Raw genomic sequence first — 20,220 nt, 5'->3', positions numbered from 1 at the left:
ACCTGACGACTGCCTCTTAGGCCACGTGTATCATCCCAGCAAACTTGTCTTACCCTGCGTTATTTTTCTATAAAAGCAGAAGAATGTTATTCACCTCTTTTGAGGTTAGGCTTGTAATCAGTGTGAATTTCATATATAGTGAGTAAATTTAGGTCAAAGGAACAAACATTTTACATGATATGATGATCAGAAAAAAAAAAAAGAGCAAAATAATGTGTAAAGAACAGAAAGATTTTAAAAATCTATGTGCTTTGACTATATGTAATATAGTTCCTAGAAAAGTAAGGCCCCTTATTGCCCAGCTGCCCTGTTAAATCAATTGTCTGACAACAGCCTTAAATACAAAGTTTGCATAAAGACACTACAAAGACTAGATAACACTAGAATTACAATTTACATATGTAAATGGTCTTTTCCTGTATAAACAGGGTATTTTGTTATTTTACATCAACCAATCATACCCTGCTTTTTCCCCCCCTTCCTGGTCTTTCTGAATAACCTACATGAACTAAAAATAATCTCACTATACTCACATTTTGAAGCGGACAACCTATGCTAAGATAAAATAAATAAATAAATAATGGCTTAAAATTGGTCCGTTATAGAGGGTTAAGGTAGAACCCAAAGGTTTGTGTATAATAAACAACTGAGAATTAAACAGTCTTGGAAGCTTATATTTAAAAAGTATGATAAGTCATGCTTTAATACAAAAATATTCCAAATACTGTACACTTGTTCTGAACATGTGCAAAATGTCAAAAAAAATATTTACAATTCCAGTAAACAGAATTAAAAAAAAAAAACCATATAATGACCAATTGATCGGATTGAGTTTGAACCTAGAAAAACGGAAACGTTCTCTTAGAGATATTAAGCCCAAACTGAAGAAACGACACAGACACAACATCAAAGTGACAGGAATGCAACAATGAGAATGTTATTTACATGCGCAAGTATAAGACACAAAAGACCCACCAGGCTGGATCCATGCACACAAATTTTAAATGTAAAGTACTTGATTGAAATGTAAGGTTGATGCGATTCAAATGTTAGTAGAGTTCCAAGTAAACAGGTTTCTGTGTAAATGGACATAGTGGTTATAACCACACGCTCAAAGATACAACGGTTGATTCTAAGGTCCTCAAAAGAATTTGTAAAATTTAAAAAACAAAACCATATCCCACACACACACTTTTCCAGTTTTCTCCCAGTAAGAAATGCACTGGTCTCAAACTTGAGTTCATGGCTATAACATGAGTCTGCTCTTCCACATCAAGTCTTCTTTGTCCCTTTCACCCTCTATCAGAAGACTCTTTCACAGGCACGGTAATTTCTCAGACCAGGAGCAACAAGAGTTCTGTTTTTAATCACAAAGTCCTTCTTTTACAGAGATGTTGGCCTTTTTTTCATTTAATTTGCAGGAGCTTCATCTTGTTTCCTAAAAGCAGAAGAGGAACAATTATGTGATGAACACTAACCTTTTAAAATGAACATTTACTGGAGTGACACTTACCCAGTCCTTTAAGAAATTTGTTCACACCACTTGGCTCAGGCTCAGGGCATGAATCCAGATACTCAGCCACTCTGGTTTCAAAGAGACCTGTGGGAAAGATGGAAAGACAGTAGCAGAAAAAAAGGATTAGACAGTCTTCATATGCTACAGCTCATTACGCACAGACCAGATGTCTAAAAATGTAGAAACGCAGTAGAAAAGTGCATTATTCCCATCACACTGATAAAGATCTACATACTCATGGTCTCTTTTACATGCAGGATCAAAGTTTGTCTCACCTTATTTTTCACTTACACCGTATCAAACGTGCGTATGCACAGTTTGAATTTATGTGTGGTCTGCACATCTTTATAAATAGCATTGAGTGGGAAAAGGCTTATGCATACTTTTTGTCCGTTTATACGCCCAGCCCCTAGTGCTTGCATGCAGGGGAAATTGTTTTCACTCAGTTTTAGGCTCGCTTGTTGTGACTCATTTAATTTAATGCATATGTCTGCTTTAATATGATTCAACACTGCTATTTATCCATTTACCGGTTATGTGGAAACAATGACTTGTTTATTTCAACTTTTATGCAACATCTTGCAGGATGATGTTTTATATTCTTCACATTCATCTGTCCCACCAAGATGTACAACATTGGCTACGTTTCACTGTGAAGCTGGATGAATTCTAAATTTCTGTTTTGCTTTTGTATTTTGCTGTTTATTGGCACAGCTCTGCAGTTATTATGTTAAAAGGTAAAGTCAGCCTCTGAAGCAATGAAATCTAAATCGAGCACAGTTCCAGCTGGCATGAGTGTCTCCCGCTGCCTCATGATTTAGTTTTACCTATTTTTTTCAGAACTCTAACAGTGCCTGGAAACAAAATATTCCCAAACAGAAAAAAACATAACATCTAAAAAAATGACCTCTTCCTCCTCCCTTGCGCAGCTCCTTGTCCTGAATGAAACCAGCAAACATCTGAGTGTCCATGAAGAGCTGCAGGAACTGCCGGACTCCCCGAGAGGGATGAGATTTGCGGAAACTGTCCCGCTGGAGCTCCTTGTTGCCATTGGGGGACTCGACCATGTGGAGTGGATAGTGTCCCACTAGCTCCACGAACAATCGCACAAACGCCTCCGACATCAAGGAGCTCAAATCAGTTTGCTGGTCTGAATGATTAAATAAGGAAAATGTTAGCACAGCAGTAAGGTTAATACTTAATGAAATGCTAAAAGCCTATGATTACATGAAAAAAAAAGAACAACAACAAGGGGGTCATCAACACAGATCTGGTTAAAGATTTGTAATCACACAACTGGAACTAATGAGCAGAAAACAGAATGTGCATTGATCTGCAGTAGGTTTGCCCTGCTGTGCTGCTGACATTTGCAGCTCATTTCTGCACAGCCAGATTTAGCTGGCAGAACAAAAGGACACACTGATAGTGCTATGATGAAAACTGATGCCAGCAGATATTCTTCTCATCGTCACTTTAAAAATGGAACTTCATCTTGTGATAGCGAGACTGTTTTGTAGATAAATCTTGTGTTCTTTGCGTTTGTTCCACCAACCTCCACATGTGTTTCCATTTTCTTCTCTCAGAATATCTTGCCTCTCCTCCAGGATCTGCTGCAACGCCGCCTGGAGTTTACTGGGCAGAATGCAGTCCTCATCGCCCAGCTGTCACACATCACAAGAAGGGTCAACAGCAGTCACATGATGCAGTTTCTAAGCATGCATTTAATCCGTCACATTGTCTCATAGTTAATATCTATAGTAGCCTCAATATAAAAACATCAAATGTCACTCGTGTTTTCAATTTTTGCTGTGACAAACTAAATAATTATATTTGGTGCTTTGATCACATTGTTTTTTCATGCACTAGATTTAAAACCCAAGACCCAGTGTTAAACTTCAAAAGCACTCTGTACTGGAAAATGTAGCCATTTACTGTTTAATGTGCAAGAATGCAACAGGCCAAAGGAGCAGAATGCCTCCAGCCCACACTGTGCAAGTCAAAGATTTTTAGCCCTTTATTCATAAATTCAAACTGAATGGAGGGATGTTTCTAGAATTACTCATTATGTGTATACTAATATAATGAGCACAACCACACAAAAGTCTGTCAATGACTGAAAAGACTTACTGTTAACTGACAAAATTGCAGCACTGAATCAGCCTTAATGTTTTGATTGTGACAGGACTATGTTCTGGGCTTACATCCCATATAATTTGTCACTCTCAAAATATTCAGCATGCTACCGAGGGACAAGTGTAGGCAAAGCCATCTTTTTGACTGAGACCACACCTATCATTCCCATTATACGTTGTGTGTACACACCTGAATGACAAACTTGTTTGCACACAGATCCACTATGAGCACCTGGGAAGACAGCAAGAAGAAGAATTGACAGCTACTAACTGTAAGACTTAACAATTGTGTAATAAGAGTTATATAAAGGTCCAGTGAGTGTGAGTTACAGTGTGCTGCTGCACAGTGGAAGCAACAGCATGTGTGGAGTGAATATACAGCCAATAAACCATTACACAGGCAGGACTGTCTTTTTAAAGCTCTAATTGTTTTCAAAATTATTTTTACAGACCTCTTCAATGGGAAGCTCCAGCACCTGTGGCAGGCAGGGTGCCAGCACCCCAATGAGGAATGGGGTGGGGGAACAGCTGATGTCCAGCATGCTGGCTGGTAACACGGGCACGAAGGTGTGCTGCCAAGTAAACGGGTAGAGCAGCGCCAAGGCTGCGTGGCTGCAGCGTGACAGCACACTGCAGTGAAGAGATTAGATGAGAGATGAGGTTTATCAAAACACTATTCATGCAATTCCCACACAGATCACATGACACTGAGATATCAATCATGGCTCCCTAGAGATAGAGGATGGCCACATGTATTATTTTTCCACCAAACACTCACAATAAACTGTAAGAGCTTTCAGCAAAACGCCTTAAGTATCAAAGGATTCTCTCAATGCAACTGATCTATGTTAATCCTCTTAGTTCAGCAGTCACTGCTACTCCTGCTGACACTCCTCGTCCCTTTACAGAAAGTTGCATGCGTGCTGTGAAAATCCTCCTCCGCTTTCACCTGGTTGCTCAACTTCTACAGCTAACATTTTCTTGGTTTTGCCAAAGAGCCTTGTTTGTGTTTTTCAAACAGTATCTGTAGCCTCACTAAGATATTCAATCTTTAAAAGGTGAATCGCTAATTTCCCCCAACATTTTCAGCTGCTCTTAGCAAAAAGCCAAATTTCAAATAAAGCTACTTGGAAAAGAAATTAAAAAAAAATTTCTCATGGACATTTACTTACGATCTACATTTAATAACTTTCTAATTACCATCAGTCACTTTTAGAGCACTTAACAGAGCAGTAATTGCTTGCCATGCTATTAGAAACTTTTAATTAGTAATTTAGTGTATGTGATCTTTTGATTTTTCTTAATTAATTTTAGACTGTGTCACTTTCTCTAATGTGGCAGTCTCTATTTTTTAAGCTCAGTGTAACAAGCAGCTCACAGATGTTACTTAAATGATGTAAAACAGTTAATTTCACCATGTGTAATGTGTTATTTATACCCAGTGTTAGCATTTCTATATTACTATCTGGTTATTTGGCTAGAGTAAAAGTGAGTTATGGTAACTGGATCAGAGAAACACATTGTTGCAGCATTGCTCGGGTATTGGCATATAACTCTGCACTAAGGTTGTACACATACCAGTCATATGCTTGAAGTTCCAGGCCTGATTAGTTTCGAGTTTGTCTCTTTTGCTCTCTATATCCCACTCTGCTCTCTAAATGTAGCATCTGAGCATTCTGTCTTTCCTCACAATTGAGCAGCTCAAAATTGTATTCAGTGTGACTTGTTTTGAGCTGTTTTGTGTATGTAGCAATTTTTAGTTATCCTACAAGGATACAAATGATGTTAAAAGAAGCCTCCATGTCAGCCTGAGCACAGACAAACTAGAGTGGATCATGCATGATCCGGGCAGCATATGAACTACTTGGTGTGAACAAAAGCCAAACCAATGTTGGACAGAAATCGGTGTTACATCCTGTATCACCTAATGTTCTCACAACTTTTTGAAACAGGCGCTCAGCTTTAACAGGAACTGTTAGAAGTTTGACATAACAATGCAAACTTACAAAGGCATATATCATGGTGGCGCGAATTACCCACTAAATTGCTGTATTATAGCCATCAATGCCTGACTGGTCCTGCTGTGAGATGCATGCTACCACATCATACCTGAGTTTGTCAGCGACAAAGATGACCCTCCTCTCGAGCAGAAGGGAGGCGAAAACCTGCAGGAGTTTTGTGACACTGAGACATTCCAGCAGACTGTCAAAGTCCACATGCTCCAGTCTGGAGTCCACAGGTCGGCATAAAGTCAGTTCCTTGCAAAGCAATGAGAGCACACTCAGTCAGGCTAAATATAAATTGTAGTTGTTGACAGTGTGTATGAATGGCTGAAATGTTTATGCAAAAGTAAGCCTTTTAGGATGCTGAATGTTCATGTTGTTTGATCTTTTATCTGCCAGATCACCAGAGACTTATGAATGATTAGAGCCAGGGGTTTTGTTCTGTTCTAGCCACATATCGAATAAACATAATTCCAGGAACTAGAGGTTGTTTTTCTTTTTTTTAAAGAATGAAATCTGATACGTGCATTTCAGCCTTGTAATTCCTCCGATACAAGTTTTTCCATGTGGGTATGCCAAACAAAAGCATAAAAAGCACCTGGGGAGATAAGTGTGTTTTTTGTCCTGACTCTCTCCCCTCATCCCCAACTGGTCAGGGCAGATGGCCGCCCCTCCCTGAGCCACGCTCTGCCTGAGGTTTCTTCCTGTTAAAAGGGAGTTTTCATTCTTCCCACTGTTTTCAAGTGCTTGCTCGCAGGGGGTAAAATATGATTATTGGGGTTTTTTCTCCATTATAGTAGGATCTTCAACTTGAGCACGTTGAGGCAACTGTTGTGATTTCGCTATATAAGTAAAACGGTGTTGAAATGAACTGAATATGATGCTGAGCTCTTGAATTTTAAGAGGTTATAGTCAATGGTCAAATGATAGATGGGGACTTTAGATATAGGTTTTAAATCTAGGACTTCCAAATGTAAGGCTTTGACTTTGCCACACTCCCTGAGTTTTACTGGAAAGGATCCTTACTTTGCATATTTTGACTCTGTAAAACAGAAGTGATCAAACAGTTTGCTGTCAGTGTTTAAAAACACATATATATGTTGCAGCATGGCTGAGCCCTATTGTTTTCACAAATACCCTAAAATTTTGAGTCATTCTGAGTTTGCAGAAGGGAGTGGCTAGAAGGAGCAAAACTACTAATTAACATTTCCTCTTTTGGTTTCAGGCTTACCTCACTCCCAGCGCCTGGGACGAAGCTCTTAACGGTAACTGTGCGTCCAGGGGCTGGAAAAGGAGCTTCCATCACAGTACGCATAAAAGGGTACACGAGAGCCGGAGATATTTCTCTGCGCCTCTCCACCTCTTCCAGAATCTGGTCAGACAAAGCCAGATGAATCAATTTTTGCATGCAGATGGGGTTTTCCTTCAGAGCACACTACTGGTTGTTAATTTCCCTCAGGCCAGCTGAAGGATGGATGAGACACAGTTACATGCATACGATTTCCTTTTGGGAAAGAACCCCACACCCAGTGACTCCTCAGGATTATCTTCTAGTGCACCCTCATCCTATCTTTAAACATGCAGTTTTAAGGCAGCGGGTTTCACAATCTTCAGGGGATTAGCACTAAACTGTAGTCGATCCAGCTCTTTTCATGTCGCAGTAAAAAGTTCTATCAGCAGAAATATGTGTGCACATGTGTTGTGTCTTTACCTTTGCAAAAAGATTGAAACAGCCCAGCTTGCTGACAATACAGTGCACCTCAGGAAGTCTCTTCCCCTTTCCACTGGGCTTAAAGAGACAGTTTCAAATGATAAAAAGGAAGAAACAGGGATGTCATTACAACACCATTAAACACTGCATATCTCTCTCAGTCTCTAAAATGGCAGGAGTAGAAAATCCTAAAAGTCATAAAGTCTCCATCCATGTTTTTCATAGTGGCAATCAGTTTTCCCCCCCATGTCCTCTTCATTAGACGTAACATCCAATGTTGAAACTATAAAAAAACCTGAAAAATCTGCAAAAAAAAACTGTGCTTGGACAATAAAATTTAAGTAGAATATCAATGACATAAAGCTAATCTGGATCAGGATCCATCACAATCCACAGAATATAGGCCATAAAAATGACAAAAGCAAGCTGGAGCATAATTTGGCTGCAGACCCATGAAGTGATCACTTGGTGTACCGGTAAGTTGGATTAAATCCTATTGAGATTCTTTGTAATCATGACTGGACCGTTTTGTTGTTATGAAAGCAGTCATATGAAGTTATTCTCTAACTGCAAATTGAAGATTTCTAAGTGCAGGAAAACCGGGCGCCACAAGTAATCTGAGCATGAGTTTTATGCTTTGGGGATTTACAGCAGACACTTTGCAATGGTTTCCGCCATGTTACAAACACAATTACTGGATTAATCAAGAAAATAACCTGCAGGTTAATGAAGTGAAATTGAAATAGATGTTAATGACACAGTATCTGAAGCAGCGTCTGGAGAAACAGCAAAACTGAAAAAGCTCTCTAAGTTGTGCGAGTTGAGAAAAACAAAATGTAAAACTCTCCACATTAGATGTGGCCTAGATCTGTCTGTACTACCCAACAACAAAGTTTATCGCAGACATCTTAACAAGACAACTGCAATAGCAGTAACAAAGCAAAAGAAAAGCACAACACTTGTCATAATTTCAACATACAAAACTGAACCCTTCTCAGGCTAAGGAAAAGGGAACATGATGAAATTCTTCTTGCTCTCTGTCATTAATACAGAAGTGGTTTATGGTCTGTGACTCACATCTCCTAAGAGATGTTGAGTAAGCACAGGGCAGGCTGCCATATCATGACACACACACACACGAACATTTGAGTCAAATACTCACCAGGATCTTACGGCAGTAACAAAACCAGCGGCTGCCATCTTCTCCAGTCAGGACAAAGGAAAACGTCTCGCTGTCAACGCAAACACAGATAATGCTATTTATCAGAGGTAATTTAACCATGATGTTCCTTGTACAAAAATTGGTGGGGAAAAGAGCTGGCTTGATATGAATGATTTCATTATGGAATCATTTCATTATAATTAATTAAACAGGAAAAACACTACACTAAATATAGACAGACAGAACAGAAAATATGTACATGTACATATTTGTCGTCTGGTAGTTTGTATTGGCACAGATGCATATTTTAGAGGCAGGAAGGGAGTGTAAGTTCTGAGCATAACCCTCATTACAACAATGAACCGCACATAGACAAAATGCATACCCAATTCCCCTTAGCACTCCAATTTAATTAGATCAGACAAAACTTTAATCATCCCTGTGGGGAATTTAAGTGATTGCAACAGTGATTTATGGGTTACAACTAATAGCTGGAGATATTAATAGAAAAAGAGGAAATGGGGTAATAAACATGGCATAAATAAGAACGCTGAACAATACAAAGTCAACAAAAGGACTCCAACACAAAGAAAATGAAAGGAAGATGAAGAAATAATACAGTCTCATGTTACCATTACATCACTGGCTTAGCTTTGCTGTGACACAGCATACATCAGGCATGGTGTTAAAACATTGTTGTTGTGTTTAAGCTGACCTAGGCATCAGTGCAGAAGGTTTCCAGTCCTGAGAATCAGGGAAGCAGAACCTTGGGATCACCTTCAGCTGATCCTCAGCTTCTTTGGAAAGCCGGGACGACTTCTCAAACTGAAAGAGAAAAACTCAAGGCTACTACAGGCCAGTCGATTCCCAGAGATCCAATAAAATCAATAAAACAAACAACAACAAAAAACCCACCAAAAATTAAAAGTGTTAAAAGTTTCCTGTAAATTAAAAAATTAATAAATAAATAAATATTATAATAATAATAATAATAATAATAATAATAATAAAAATGCAGATATATACCCAAATCTGGAAAAACACATCAAAAGAGTCCATCTGAGAAGCCTTATATCAGCCTGGGAAATTCCCCGTATACAAATTCTCAAAAGGATTTTTTGTTATGTACAATGAGAATCCCTTAATATCACCAAACAAGATTACAATTTAGTTGTGAAATTGTCACAAATGACATCAATTCATGCAATATGAACAAAGCAGAGTTGTGCAGACTGCTAACCATTTTGGGGAACTGTTGTGTAATTTCAGGGGAGTAGGTGTTTTCTTGGGAGCTTTTTCTTAGTGACACCACCACAAAGATCTGGAAAAGCTGCTGCTGCTGCATCTGGATCAGGTCTCTCTCCAGGGTGCGGTAGCCTGGCCTTCGTTTCAATGTAGACTGGATGTAAACTGATCTCCTGGAGCCTGTTCAACACCACACAGTGACACAATACAGTCATGTTTATCCTGGGAAAAATCCCAACCAGCACAGAGAAGCAATAAAAGGTCTTCTTAATGTCTATATAATGTAAAACTGTAGCTATAACACTGACTACTTTAAGGTTGCTCAATGATGACCTATCATGCTAATTTCTAACTCTGCTTTTTATTCTTCAACTCTACTACAGCGTTGCATGATTCACACTAAATAAAGAAACCTTTTTATCTTATGCTGAGCCTTGATTCGACTTATTTCATTCACTGTCTGAAACAAGCTGTTTTAGCTCCATCTTTCTAATGAATGACTTATCCTTTAAACATTAGTTGAGCTCCTTATTAAAAACTTTGGAGATGTTTGGTGTGATCATTTAACACTAACACTATACAGTATATGATGTTTTTATCTTCTCCTTTTACCGTAGCACTGGATTTATACTTTCATTTTTAGGAACTAATAGTATTTACTCCATATAAAGTTATCTACCTGTAAACTTTACCCAGAATTAGCATAAAGTGAAAGATTCTGTGCGTTTGTTATACCTTTGGTGCCGTCCTCAGGGTCGCTCTCAGTCCCGCTGGTCTCCTCTGCTTATATAAATTGGAGGAGGAGGGATAGATTAGTGAGAAGCAGAGGAATGGGGAAAACTTGACAGGCCATAATCAGATGCAGACAGCAAGTCTTTGTTTCATAATTTCATTTCATTGCCGACTGCGACTGGCCTTATGTGTATCATCAAAAGATGGGTATTTCCACCAAGAGGCTCAACTTAATCTTGATGTGTTGATGTGGTTCTGCCACTATGTGTTTGTGTCTCACCTCGCACGGTGACTCCTTGGTTCTTCACTCTCTTCCTCCCTCGCTTGTCATCAAAGATCGTCTCAATTTTGTTGACATACTATGTAGTAGAAGCACAGGTGCTTGTCAGCCCCATAATTTTAGAGGCATTGCAGAATCCTGATTACATGGAATTATGATATATAGCCACTAACAGCTACTAAATACATAATTACATTACAGATTTTCAGCATTTTTTTCTTCTTTTTTTTTAAAACCCCATACCCTTGTTGTTCTTTCTAAAAGAACATAGAGCGGGAAGCTTAAACTTTATTTTTAAAAGAAGCGCTGCCAATTGAGGAAACAAACTCGTATGGCAATGACAAGTAACATGTCTAACTAACCATAACAGCACTGTTTTGAAGCAGAACAATACATAATAAATGAGTTATTGTCAAGATCTAAATGTGTATTTTTAATATATTCAAAGAGTTCCCAAAAGCGGTTTGTCTAAAATATTTAAGAATACTCAACTCACTCAATATTTCATTATTACTACAGTTTCAGATATTCATTTTACACTATTGAAAAGTTACACAATGGTCTCTTCCTAAAAACAATCAAAATCAACATGACGGGCTTTTTCAAACTAGCTCAAACTCATGGTACTTGGGTCACATTGGGTTTTTTAAGCCATAACCTCTTTTTTCTGCAAATATATTTAAAGAAACTCTTTTTTCCCCTCTTTACCTTGTCAGTAAAGTCTGTCCCTGTCCAAAACCTTTCCACAGCCATGGGTTAGATGTCCGTAATACTCTTCTGTCTAAATTTACACAAAGTGTTTACACATACTGCTCCAACACTATCTATTATTTTCAGCATCAGCTTCTTCCTGTTCAACAAGTAACCGCCTCCTTTTCTGTTCTACGTAAAACATGAATCATCATTCACTGCCACTCTGTCAGTCACAGGTCACATGGAAATGGGCACCAAAAATTCTGTCAGCCAGCCATAGTATCAAATTCAATTGTATGTGCAAATATACCTGGGGCATCCTGTGTATTTTCTGAGTGCTTCCACGCCGTGGTGCAGCTGGTTTGGGAGTGTCTGCAATGGTTGAAGATTTGGACACAGCTTGGAACACCTTCCTGTCCACTTTACTAGCATACCTGTATAAGGTTTGGGGTTTAGAAGGCAACTGGAACAAAAGAAGTGCCAAGTTAATGCTCAGTTTCAGATAATTACTTGGTATCAAACTACAATAATTCCTTCTTCCTTTGTTTCTCAGGTTGACACATTTGTTACATTGATGCATAACTAATAAAAATACTCGTGTACTATTAAAGCGGGACATACATGGAATGTTATCTATTACCTTTGGGAGAGGCCTTGCAATAGGGATACACATTGGAGATAGCTTGACATCCTCATAGGGGTTATCTCTGGTCACATCACCTGAGGGTAAGGTAGAGTGATGGGAAGGATTAGACAGCATGCCTGGACGTCTTCAAGACATAGAAGCAACTGAGACAGCCTAAATTCGCTGAAACTACAACAAATTGTTTAAAATGCATGGTAGCACCTATCTGCCAAGTGCTGTGAAATACTGAATTTGTGACATTGCAATGCAAAAGCTATTATTATACACTTGTATCAAACAGCTAGGCCACATTTACAGACACTACATATTGTGAATAGGTGTTATGTCTGATCCCACTAGTCACAGCATGTTTTTCCATCGTGAACATGAGGAATAATTCTAGTAACTGTAGGAAATCTGTGGGCAATCAGGAAAAGGAAACATCATCAGTTGAGCTGCTATACTTAGTACTACTAAGTAGTACTAAGTATAGTATGCTTAGTACTACTAAGTATACTATACTAAGAATAGTATACTTAGTATACTATTCTTAGTTAGCGTATTGTCTGTCTTGTTAATGTTGGTTTATAATGGGGCACTGTAACAAAAAAATAATTTCCCCCAGGGATCAATAAAGTATTCTGATTCGGATTCGGATTATACAACAATAAGCCAAATCCTAACTGAGAATACTGAAATTTACATCAACCCAGCGACAGGTACCCAGGAGTCTTTATGATTTCCTGTCTTTGTCTTTTGTGCTAACAGCCAGATAAATCAGAAGCTCTGGAAGTTCATTCAAAATCAGCTCCACATTGGGAATAGGACTTACAGACGATGTCCTCGTAAATATTGTCATCAGAGTAGGCATGGTAAAGGGCATCATCTGCCCGAGGGCCTTGCTCTGCCGTCAGGCGTGATGCATCTTCATACTCAAAGGACTTCCTGTGACAGGGAGAGAAGCGATGGCAGTGAGAAAGGCTGTTGACCTAAAGATAACCATTATACTGTTCACTCTATTGTTGTATGTTTAGCCATTGCCCGACAACAAAATGCCTTGTTGATATGAAACCCAGAAAAACAAGGAGATAGTGCAGGGAGAGAGAGAATAATCATCATGGAAGGAAATGACTGAGCGCATGATAGAGAAGTTGCAATATGGTAACAGTTTTTCTGTGTCACAGACAGTACAGAAATATGGAAATGGACAGTCTGTCTGAGTGCAGAAACTGAAACTGCGATGTTACTAAAGTTCACGTGATAAAATACCTGGCCAGGTGCAGATACTTCATAATGTACAAGCTTAAATGAAAGCTTCCTCTAAAGATGGTAAACAAGAAGCCCTGTGCTATCTGTGTGCAGACATGACAGGAAGACTCCGAATCGAGCTACTGGCATAAACTAAAAAGGTTGATTACATTGCCTACAATACGTAACAACAAAAATATTGCACAATTAGTCGTTTGTGAAACTCTGTTTTACAGTTTATGAAACATCCTGTCCTGTGCTCTAACAGAGGGGAAACAGACTTTCTCTACCTACATGTGAAAAAAATAACCATTCAAACTTTTTAATCTATTGGACAAGCAAACTTTCGTCCTCTTTGAAAGAGTACCTAATGATAAAGGCACTGCAATCAATAACACCTACACCTACCTATGTTTGTATCTTTATATTTCAACAATAGAGTAGGAAATATACCCCATTATTCATTATACTGTCAAATGTATGAAATTAGAATTAATGGATCCTGATTAGAGGCCAAATAATTAGAACCTTTTTAAAAAAAACAACAACATATGGTCCAAGTATCAAGTTCTCTTTTACACTCAAGTATATTTTACCATTATTCACCTTCTAAAAACCTCTTTAAAGTCTTCAAAATGCCCGAGTCTATTATTAATATTTTACACTGCATGTATTATAAACATCTGCCAGTTTTCTATGACTGGCCAATCCAGGAAATTCAGCCAGTAGAGCCTTTGATGCAATAAAAGGTCATCAGAAACAAAAATTATATTACAGGATCTGCAGGGACAGCACCAGTCAAAAGTCCATCCAAAGTGCTGACTGGTATTGTAATCATTTCAAATGCTGGTGTCAAAGTGCGCAGTTCTACTGTCAGAAGGACAGCACCAGCTTCAGGTGGAATGGCCAAGTCAGATTTGAATAACACTGAAATATTGTGCACGCAGGATAACCCACACACAACTTCAGATATTTTACATGATAACAAATTGTCAGCAAGGTATATTCGTTTCTAAGGCCAAAGGGTGTACTTGCTTTATCTGCGGAGAAGTAAAATCTATCAATTATTTTTTTATATTTTGTTGAAACCATTGATCACTCCTTTTCTTTACCATCTTTGTCTGTATGTACCGTATTAAAAAGGATTAAATGTTTGCTTTTTATGTGTCAAAAGCAATGGTTTTCACAGGACTACAGATAATATAAGCATGTGACACAGTTTAGTCTTGTTTTACTCGGCCTTTAAAATAATGAAAGAGGGACTGTGTGTGTGTGCCCGATGAAGATGACCCTGGACCCATGGCTGCTCAGGAACTAGGCCATTTCTAGACAATAGACGACAATGCTGCCAGATATCATGTGACATCACACCAGGACCCCAGCCAGCAATCAGACTCTGACAGTACCCTCCCCACCCCAAAACTGCTCTACATATACTGTAACTGTTCAGTAAACCTTTCTACTATAGTTTATATCAAAGAAAGTGCTGCAACAGTTCCATTCTACTTTACTTTTAACAAGTACTCTATGATTATTTATGCTTTTCTTTTTGTGCACTTACTGACCTGTTCTTTTTATGTCTTGAAAGTCCTTCACTCTTTCCAACTGGACACGGAGGAGGTGGGAAGTTGGGTGGTTGAGCTACCCTCCTGGTTCTCGTGTTGGAGTGATTGTTATGAGAGGACCCTCTGTCCCATTGTACCATGTACCCTGTGTTGTTACTGTTCTTGGTTCCCCGATACTGGAATGTCCGCTGAGGTTTAGGAGGGGGATTAGCTTCACCTGATGATCCTCTGCCTTTCTCCCAGAGCAGTCTGTTTCCCTCAAGCTTCCGCCAGAAACCCCGGGAAGTGTAGAAGTTACCAGCAGGCATGTTGTCTTCTGGATCATCAGTTGACAGAGGTAGAGGTTTAGAAACTACTTCAGCATCCAAGATACGACCTATTTTTTGGTCACCGTTGGCAGTAATGATTCGTTTATCTGTAGCCTCCACTTTGGGAGATGCAAGTATTTGCGTTGAAAATGTTTTATTTCCTGGCGACGTGGCTAATAATTCACTGGAACCACTACGCACCGGTTCTGACTTCCTGCCACCCACACCGTGTCCAGCCTGTGCTGGGGATTCCTGAAAATCAAATTCCGAGTTATTTCTTTTTGAGACGTCGGCTTTTGCATGAAGACCGCCTCTCCAGCTCTCGTTTGGACAACCATTGCCTAGGAGATCTCCAGACAGAGTCCGAGATACAGTCAGAGGATGTACTTTCACTCCAGTATCATGGCCACTGCTCTGCTGACTGCGGCCTTCCCACTGGGAGATCTTCTCCTTGATGTTAATGACTTGCTTGTGAGAAGGTATCCTCAATGGTGGCCGTCCTTGCTTGGCTGTGGGAGCCTCATTCTGCAGCACAACCTCACCGACCCCACGTCTGACCTGCTCCGCTCTTAGAGCCAGCATATTGTGTCAGCTCATCGCGAATCCTCCATAATAAATGTATCGAGTTTTTCCCCACAACAGACAGAATCTACTTATTGTTAATTATCCATAAACTGTAATCAAAATCAAAAGAGCCACAAAGTTTATTGTTGGTTCCGTTCTGTCTTCATGTCGTTGTGTGGTGGCAGAGGATCGTTTTCCTCTTGTCTCATTTTATAAAACAACCTAAAAAGAAGATGACAGACTAAAATTACTCATCAGTACAATTAAATCACATCCAAAGAGCACAGTGCACACTGTAGGATCAGAGAAACAAAACCCCAAGGGAAATCTTTCCCCTGAAACAGCATGCATCCAAAGGTGAAGACAAGAACATACTCATGTGAATGCTGGTTTCTGAAAATAAACCTAGTAAAAAAAGAGAAAAAAAAGTAAAGACAGTGACACATACACTACTATGTATGTGTGCAGTGACCCCCCAAAAAAATAAAAAATTCTTCTAGGCCTAGGAGATTTCTGTGATGCCTTCTTCCTAGGCCTCCTTATAGCTGGTCAAATACAAAAACACCTGTAGTACAGCAAATCAAATGCACCTCATTTGAAAGGCTGTCTTTAAATGGTATGGGGGAAGACCGTCTATACCAGGGGTCCCCAATCCCAGTCCACGAGGGCCGGTTTCCCTGCAGGTTTTAGATGTGTCCTTGATCCATCACAGCTGATTTAAATTTAAATGGATAAATTACCTTCTAAACATGTCTTGAAGTTCTCCAGAGGCCTGGTAATGAACTAATCATGTGATTCAGGTGTGTTGACCCTACAGGGACACCGGCCCTCGTGGACTGGGATTGGGGACCCCTGGTCTATGCGATTTCATGAAGCGTTTGAGACACGGAAAAACACACGAATCTCATTTCTTGCATAAAGAGCCAACGACAATTGATGACGGGGAGCATTTTAACCCCACCTATCCACACGTGGTCGAGCTCTAGATTAGGCGTTCCTCACGTGGTTTAAGTATTTATCAGACACAAAAAATAAAAAGATATAAGACAACATATTCTAAATAACTGCAGCCTTTGCTATATGCACTTTAAAGTAAAAATAACATGTTGTCAAACATGCACAGATTTGATGTCTGCGATTGTTTTGCAATGCACTCAGTCTGATTTATATATCCTTAGCCGGCATCAACATGATTGCTGAAGTCTCTTGCTCCTGCTTCGCTGGAACCAAACTATTTGGACACGTCGCACATGAGGATCAAGAAGGGGAGACATGGTAAAATTCCACAGCATAGTTCATGATGACTATGAGCTGCATTCCTGCAGATGGAGAGGAGGAGGGTCAGTAAATAGATTCAGCTACAGACAGTCGGACAGTCACTCAGTCTTGCAAATGACACCTTTGTCTGCGTTTGACCCAAATTAAACGTATGTTTGTAGTGGAATGCTGCTCCATCATAGCCAGACCATGCAATGACAATGCAGCTCCCGAACTGACCCACTTGCACTTATTCGTCTGTGTGCGGTATGTAGTACAGGAAGACATGAGTTGCGTTTCCTGAGCTGCAGGAAGAAGGATCAGCAGTGTCCATAATTATGGTGCAGAAAGATTTGCACCCAACCACTGGTTTAAGCTATGTTTAGATCATCTATATTCAAACACTGACTTGGAAATACAAGAAATCCAGAAATATATCAGCCACTGGCCACTTACAGTAACACTGTGAAACATATCAAAATGGGAGCTTCCCTCTTTTCCATGGTATTCAGTTAAAATCAAATATTAGTCCCAAAGCAGTGAACTGTACATTGTTGTGTAGAAAAGCCAGAGGGAAAGTCAAAATGAACGTTTTAATAAGGCATTCAGCTTTACAGAGTGGCATCCCAGCATTATTTTAGTGAAACTCACTGAGTCATCCATGTAGAAACTAGACAGGGGACACACAAAGCTTGGAGAACCCAGTCATCAGTTGGCAACTAAATTAAACCTAATTGCAGCTTCAAAACCGCCACAACACGCCCTGCAGAGACGTGTGGCATGACATGACATGTTGGAGGTGAGGTACTGTACAACTGTAGTTTATCACCAGCAGTGGCAGTCGGGAGTATAATAAAAGAAAAATGCAGGTTTGCTTTACACCAACATAAAAGGACAGAGCAAGATAAAGTACCTTAAAACGACTGATCCTTCAGCAGTCAGCGGGGTACAGAGGCATTCATTTCCACATCTCCAGTGAGGGAGTGACAGACAAACAGCTTTCATGAGGTGTTTTGTGTCAAGTTGTTGCTGCTAGCTGTGCCAAAACAGTCCAAATCCTCTCATAAACACACACTGAGGCAGATAAACAATCTAAACATCATTACTTCACAATACCACAGTGATAACACCTTGAGTGGCACATGAATATCGAAGAGGCTTTGTCTTGACAGTTATCAATTAACCAAGTTGATTTTCCTATATATTTGGCAAAGCAGACAAATGATTTTCATAGAGCATTTTACAGCCTTAAAGGACAGAGACCTTTGGGAGCTCTATGACCTGAATTGCCTCCATATTTTCTGTTATGAATAGTTACTATGTCCAGATAAACGGAGATAAACTGGAGATTAGCAGGAATGCATGCGGACTGAGTGAAAGGAAACTAGGCTCATGTTTTAAAAAAACAACAACAACTGTAAAAATAAATAAATAAATAAATAAATAAATAATAAAAAATGTCACCCCGCCCTTGCAAAGAACTGAAACTTGGAAACTTAACGGACTCGTTATGGTGAAACCTGTTAAACCGCCGGCTGGAACAGCAATACAGGAATAACGTTTTAGTCACCAGAGAAATCGTACAGTGTAATAAACGAAAAGAAGAAAAATAATAAAAAATAATTTATTGGATGCATGCCGAGTTGAAGAAAGGGACTTACTGAACCAGAAAAAGTATTGATACTTACATTAAAACGTGATAATAGCTATACATGATACTGTCAGATTAAACTTGCCATAGTTTCAGTGGCGTTTGGTGTTGACTTGTCACCATATGAAGAAAGCACAAGGATTGGAGAAGTGTGGGAGAGCTATAAATTTTACGGCCAGCTATTAGCTAACGATATCACTGAATGCAGAAACAGAGCTCCTTGAACATTTTAACTAGGGTTTTCTACGAGAAAGTGATATATAAGCTGTGAAGTAAGTGTAAAGATAGAAAGATGGGTAGATGTGATAGAATCCATACTACTTACCAAAGTATAAGCAGGACTCATGTTCTTTCCTCGTTTTCCCTGCGATAAAATAAAAACCGCAAATAAAATCCGACTGCGCTCGGTCTCATCGTTCAATCTGGAAAGGTCTCAATAACGTTAAAAAAAATGCTACCGTTGTTCAAAAAAAGCAGCCTACAGACTGGTAAACTTAACTTATGAGCAAGAAAACTTTATGAGGTATAAAAACGTACCGCTTATACTAATATCTAAACACAGCATGAACAACAACCACAAAGAAAGTGGCCACAGAGGAGAGAAAAGCTGCTAAAGCAGAACACTCCTCGCCCTCCGTCTTTGGACAATTAGCGTCAAGTCAGCCTGAAAATGCGATTTCCGGTTGTAACTTTCAAAATATAAGAGATAACAATTCACCGAGTGTCGTTTCCCCCAATTTATAAGGTGTTCATTGAACTTTCTGGGTGAAAATTGTTTTTGTTTTTTTTGTTATGTTCAGTTTTTTATGTTGTCCGTTTTTTATTTTTAATGTGTCCTTTATAAAACGTAAATATTGTAAAGGTAAATGTATTTTAGTCCACTGCAATTGTACGTTTGCTGGCGTCAGTTATTCCGGTGTCCAACAAGACCACCGGGATATCGACATCATAACACATGCCACTGAGTTTTGGGAGCAACAAAAGTATCTGAAATGATTTCAAATAATAAAGGAACAAGCAACATTTACATGCATTATCCACCACACCATTATTTATGACAGCACTGCTGGAAGTGGTTAACAAATAACTGTGTTGGGGGGTTGTAATGCAACATTTCTGTCTTGTTTACAATAAAAATAGTTTACCGTGCTTTTATTTGACTTCCAGCATCCCTCATACTGTTTCTGTCGAGCTTGACGCGCTGACTGTGAGAAAGTTTGCCTGAAGCCTCCAAGAGAGACGACGTCATCACCTCAACTCCTGCAGCTGTCAACACTGAACAAATACTGCTGTCTTTGAGTGTCCTGGGAAATCTAGACACTGGGTTAGGAGCTCCATCTTTGCGATCGCACAACTTAATAAACATAACTAGGTGTTTAATTTATGACGTTTGTGATGCAGAGCTTTAGCCTCTCTAACGTAATTGTGAACTTTAGACTTTATACCTTGTCTCAAACTTGATCTTGGCAACATGATGTGAACTCGGTTCATTTAGGTTAGAACAAATGCTGACTTTCATATCGTGTTT

At 39.3% G+C, this 20,220-nt stretch overlaps 1 protein-coding gene across 3 annotated transcripts; it reads right to left on the bottom strand.

Annotated features, from left to right (window-relative positions):
- Nucleotides 1-473: 473 nt before the first annotated feature.
- On the bottom strand, nt 474-19,368 carry dennd2c (DENN/MADD domain containing 2C). Of its 3 annotated transcripts, XM_005941640.3 has the most exons (20): nt 19,018-19,368; nt 17,955-18,077; nt 14,913-16,006; nt 12,932-13,044; nt 12,115-12,194; nt 11,785-11,937; nt 10,782-10,860; nt 10,505-10,552; nt 9,765-9,949; nt 9,240-9,349; nt 8,525-8,594; nt 7,363-7,440; nt 6,883-7,023; nt 5,758-5,906; nt 4,101-4,278; nt 3,839-3,880; nt 3,069-3,177; nt 2,424-2,666; nt 1,514-1,600; nt 474-1,438 (listed from the first exon to the last, which is right to left on the bottom strand). In XM_005941640.3, exons 3-20 carry the CDS (start codon nt 15,800-15,802, stop codon nt 1,407-1,409), a joined length of 2,787 nt encoding a protein of 928 aa, XP_005941702.1. In that variant the 5' UTR covers nt 15,803-16,006; nt 17,955-18,077; nt 19,018-19,368; the 3' UTR covers nt 474-1,406. The 3 variants fall into 3 exon arrangements, with proteins under 3 accessions (XP_005941702.1, XP_005941701.1, XP_005941703.1); XM_005941639.3 differs by lacking the exon at nt 17,955-18,077; XM_005941641.3 differs by lacking the exon at nt 17,955-18,077 and having other exon boundaries at nt 10,505-10,549.
- Between the last annotated feature and the right edge of the window lie 852 nt (nt 19,369-20,220).

Source organism: Haplochromis burtoni, unplaced genomic scaffold (genome assembly GCF_018398535.1).
Source record: "Haplochromis burtoni strain Fernald_Lab_line unplaced genomic scaffold, NCSU_Asbu1 Contig_307, whole genome shotgun sequence".
Taxonomy (NCBI): domain Eukaryota; kingdom Metazoa; phylum Chordata; class Actinopteri; order Cichliformes; family Cichlidae; genus Haplochromis; species Haplochromis burtoni.
This window is presented reverse-complemented; position numbering and strand designations above follow the sequence as displayed.

What these genes read in the sequence shown, in the direction of transcription:
- dennd2c (XM_005941640.3), bottom strand. Translation starts at nt 15,802, where the DNA reads ATGCTGGCTCTAAGAGCGGAGCAGGTCAGACGTGGGGTCGGTGAGGTT. An exon ending in CACAACAGTTCCCCAAAATG is followed by an intron (nt 9,350 to 9,764) that starts GTTAGCAGTCTG and finishes TTTCTCTTTCAG; the next exon opens with TTTGAGAAGTCGTCCCGGCT. An exon ending in GCGCAAGGGAGGAGGAAGAG is followed by an intron (nt 1,601 to 2,423) that starts GTCATTTTTTTA and finishes TCTTTCCCACAG; the next exon opens with GTCTCTTTGAAACCAGAGTG.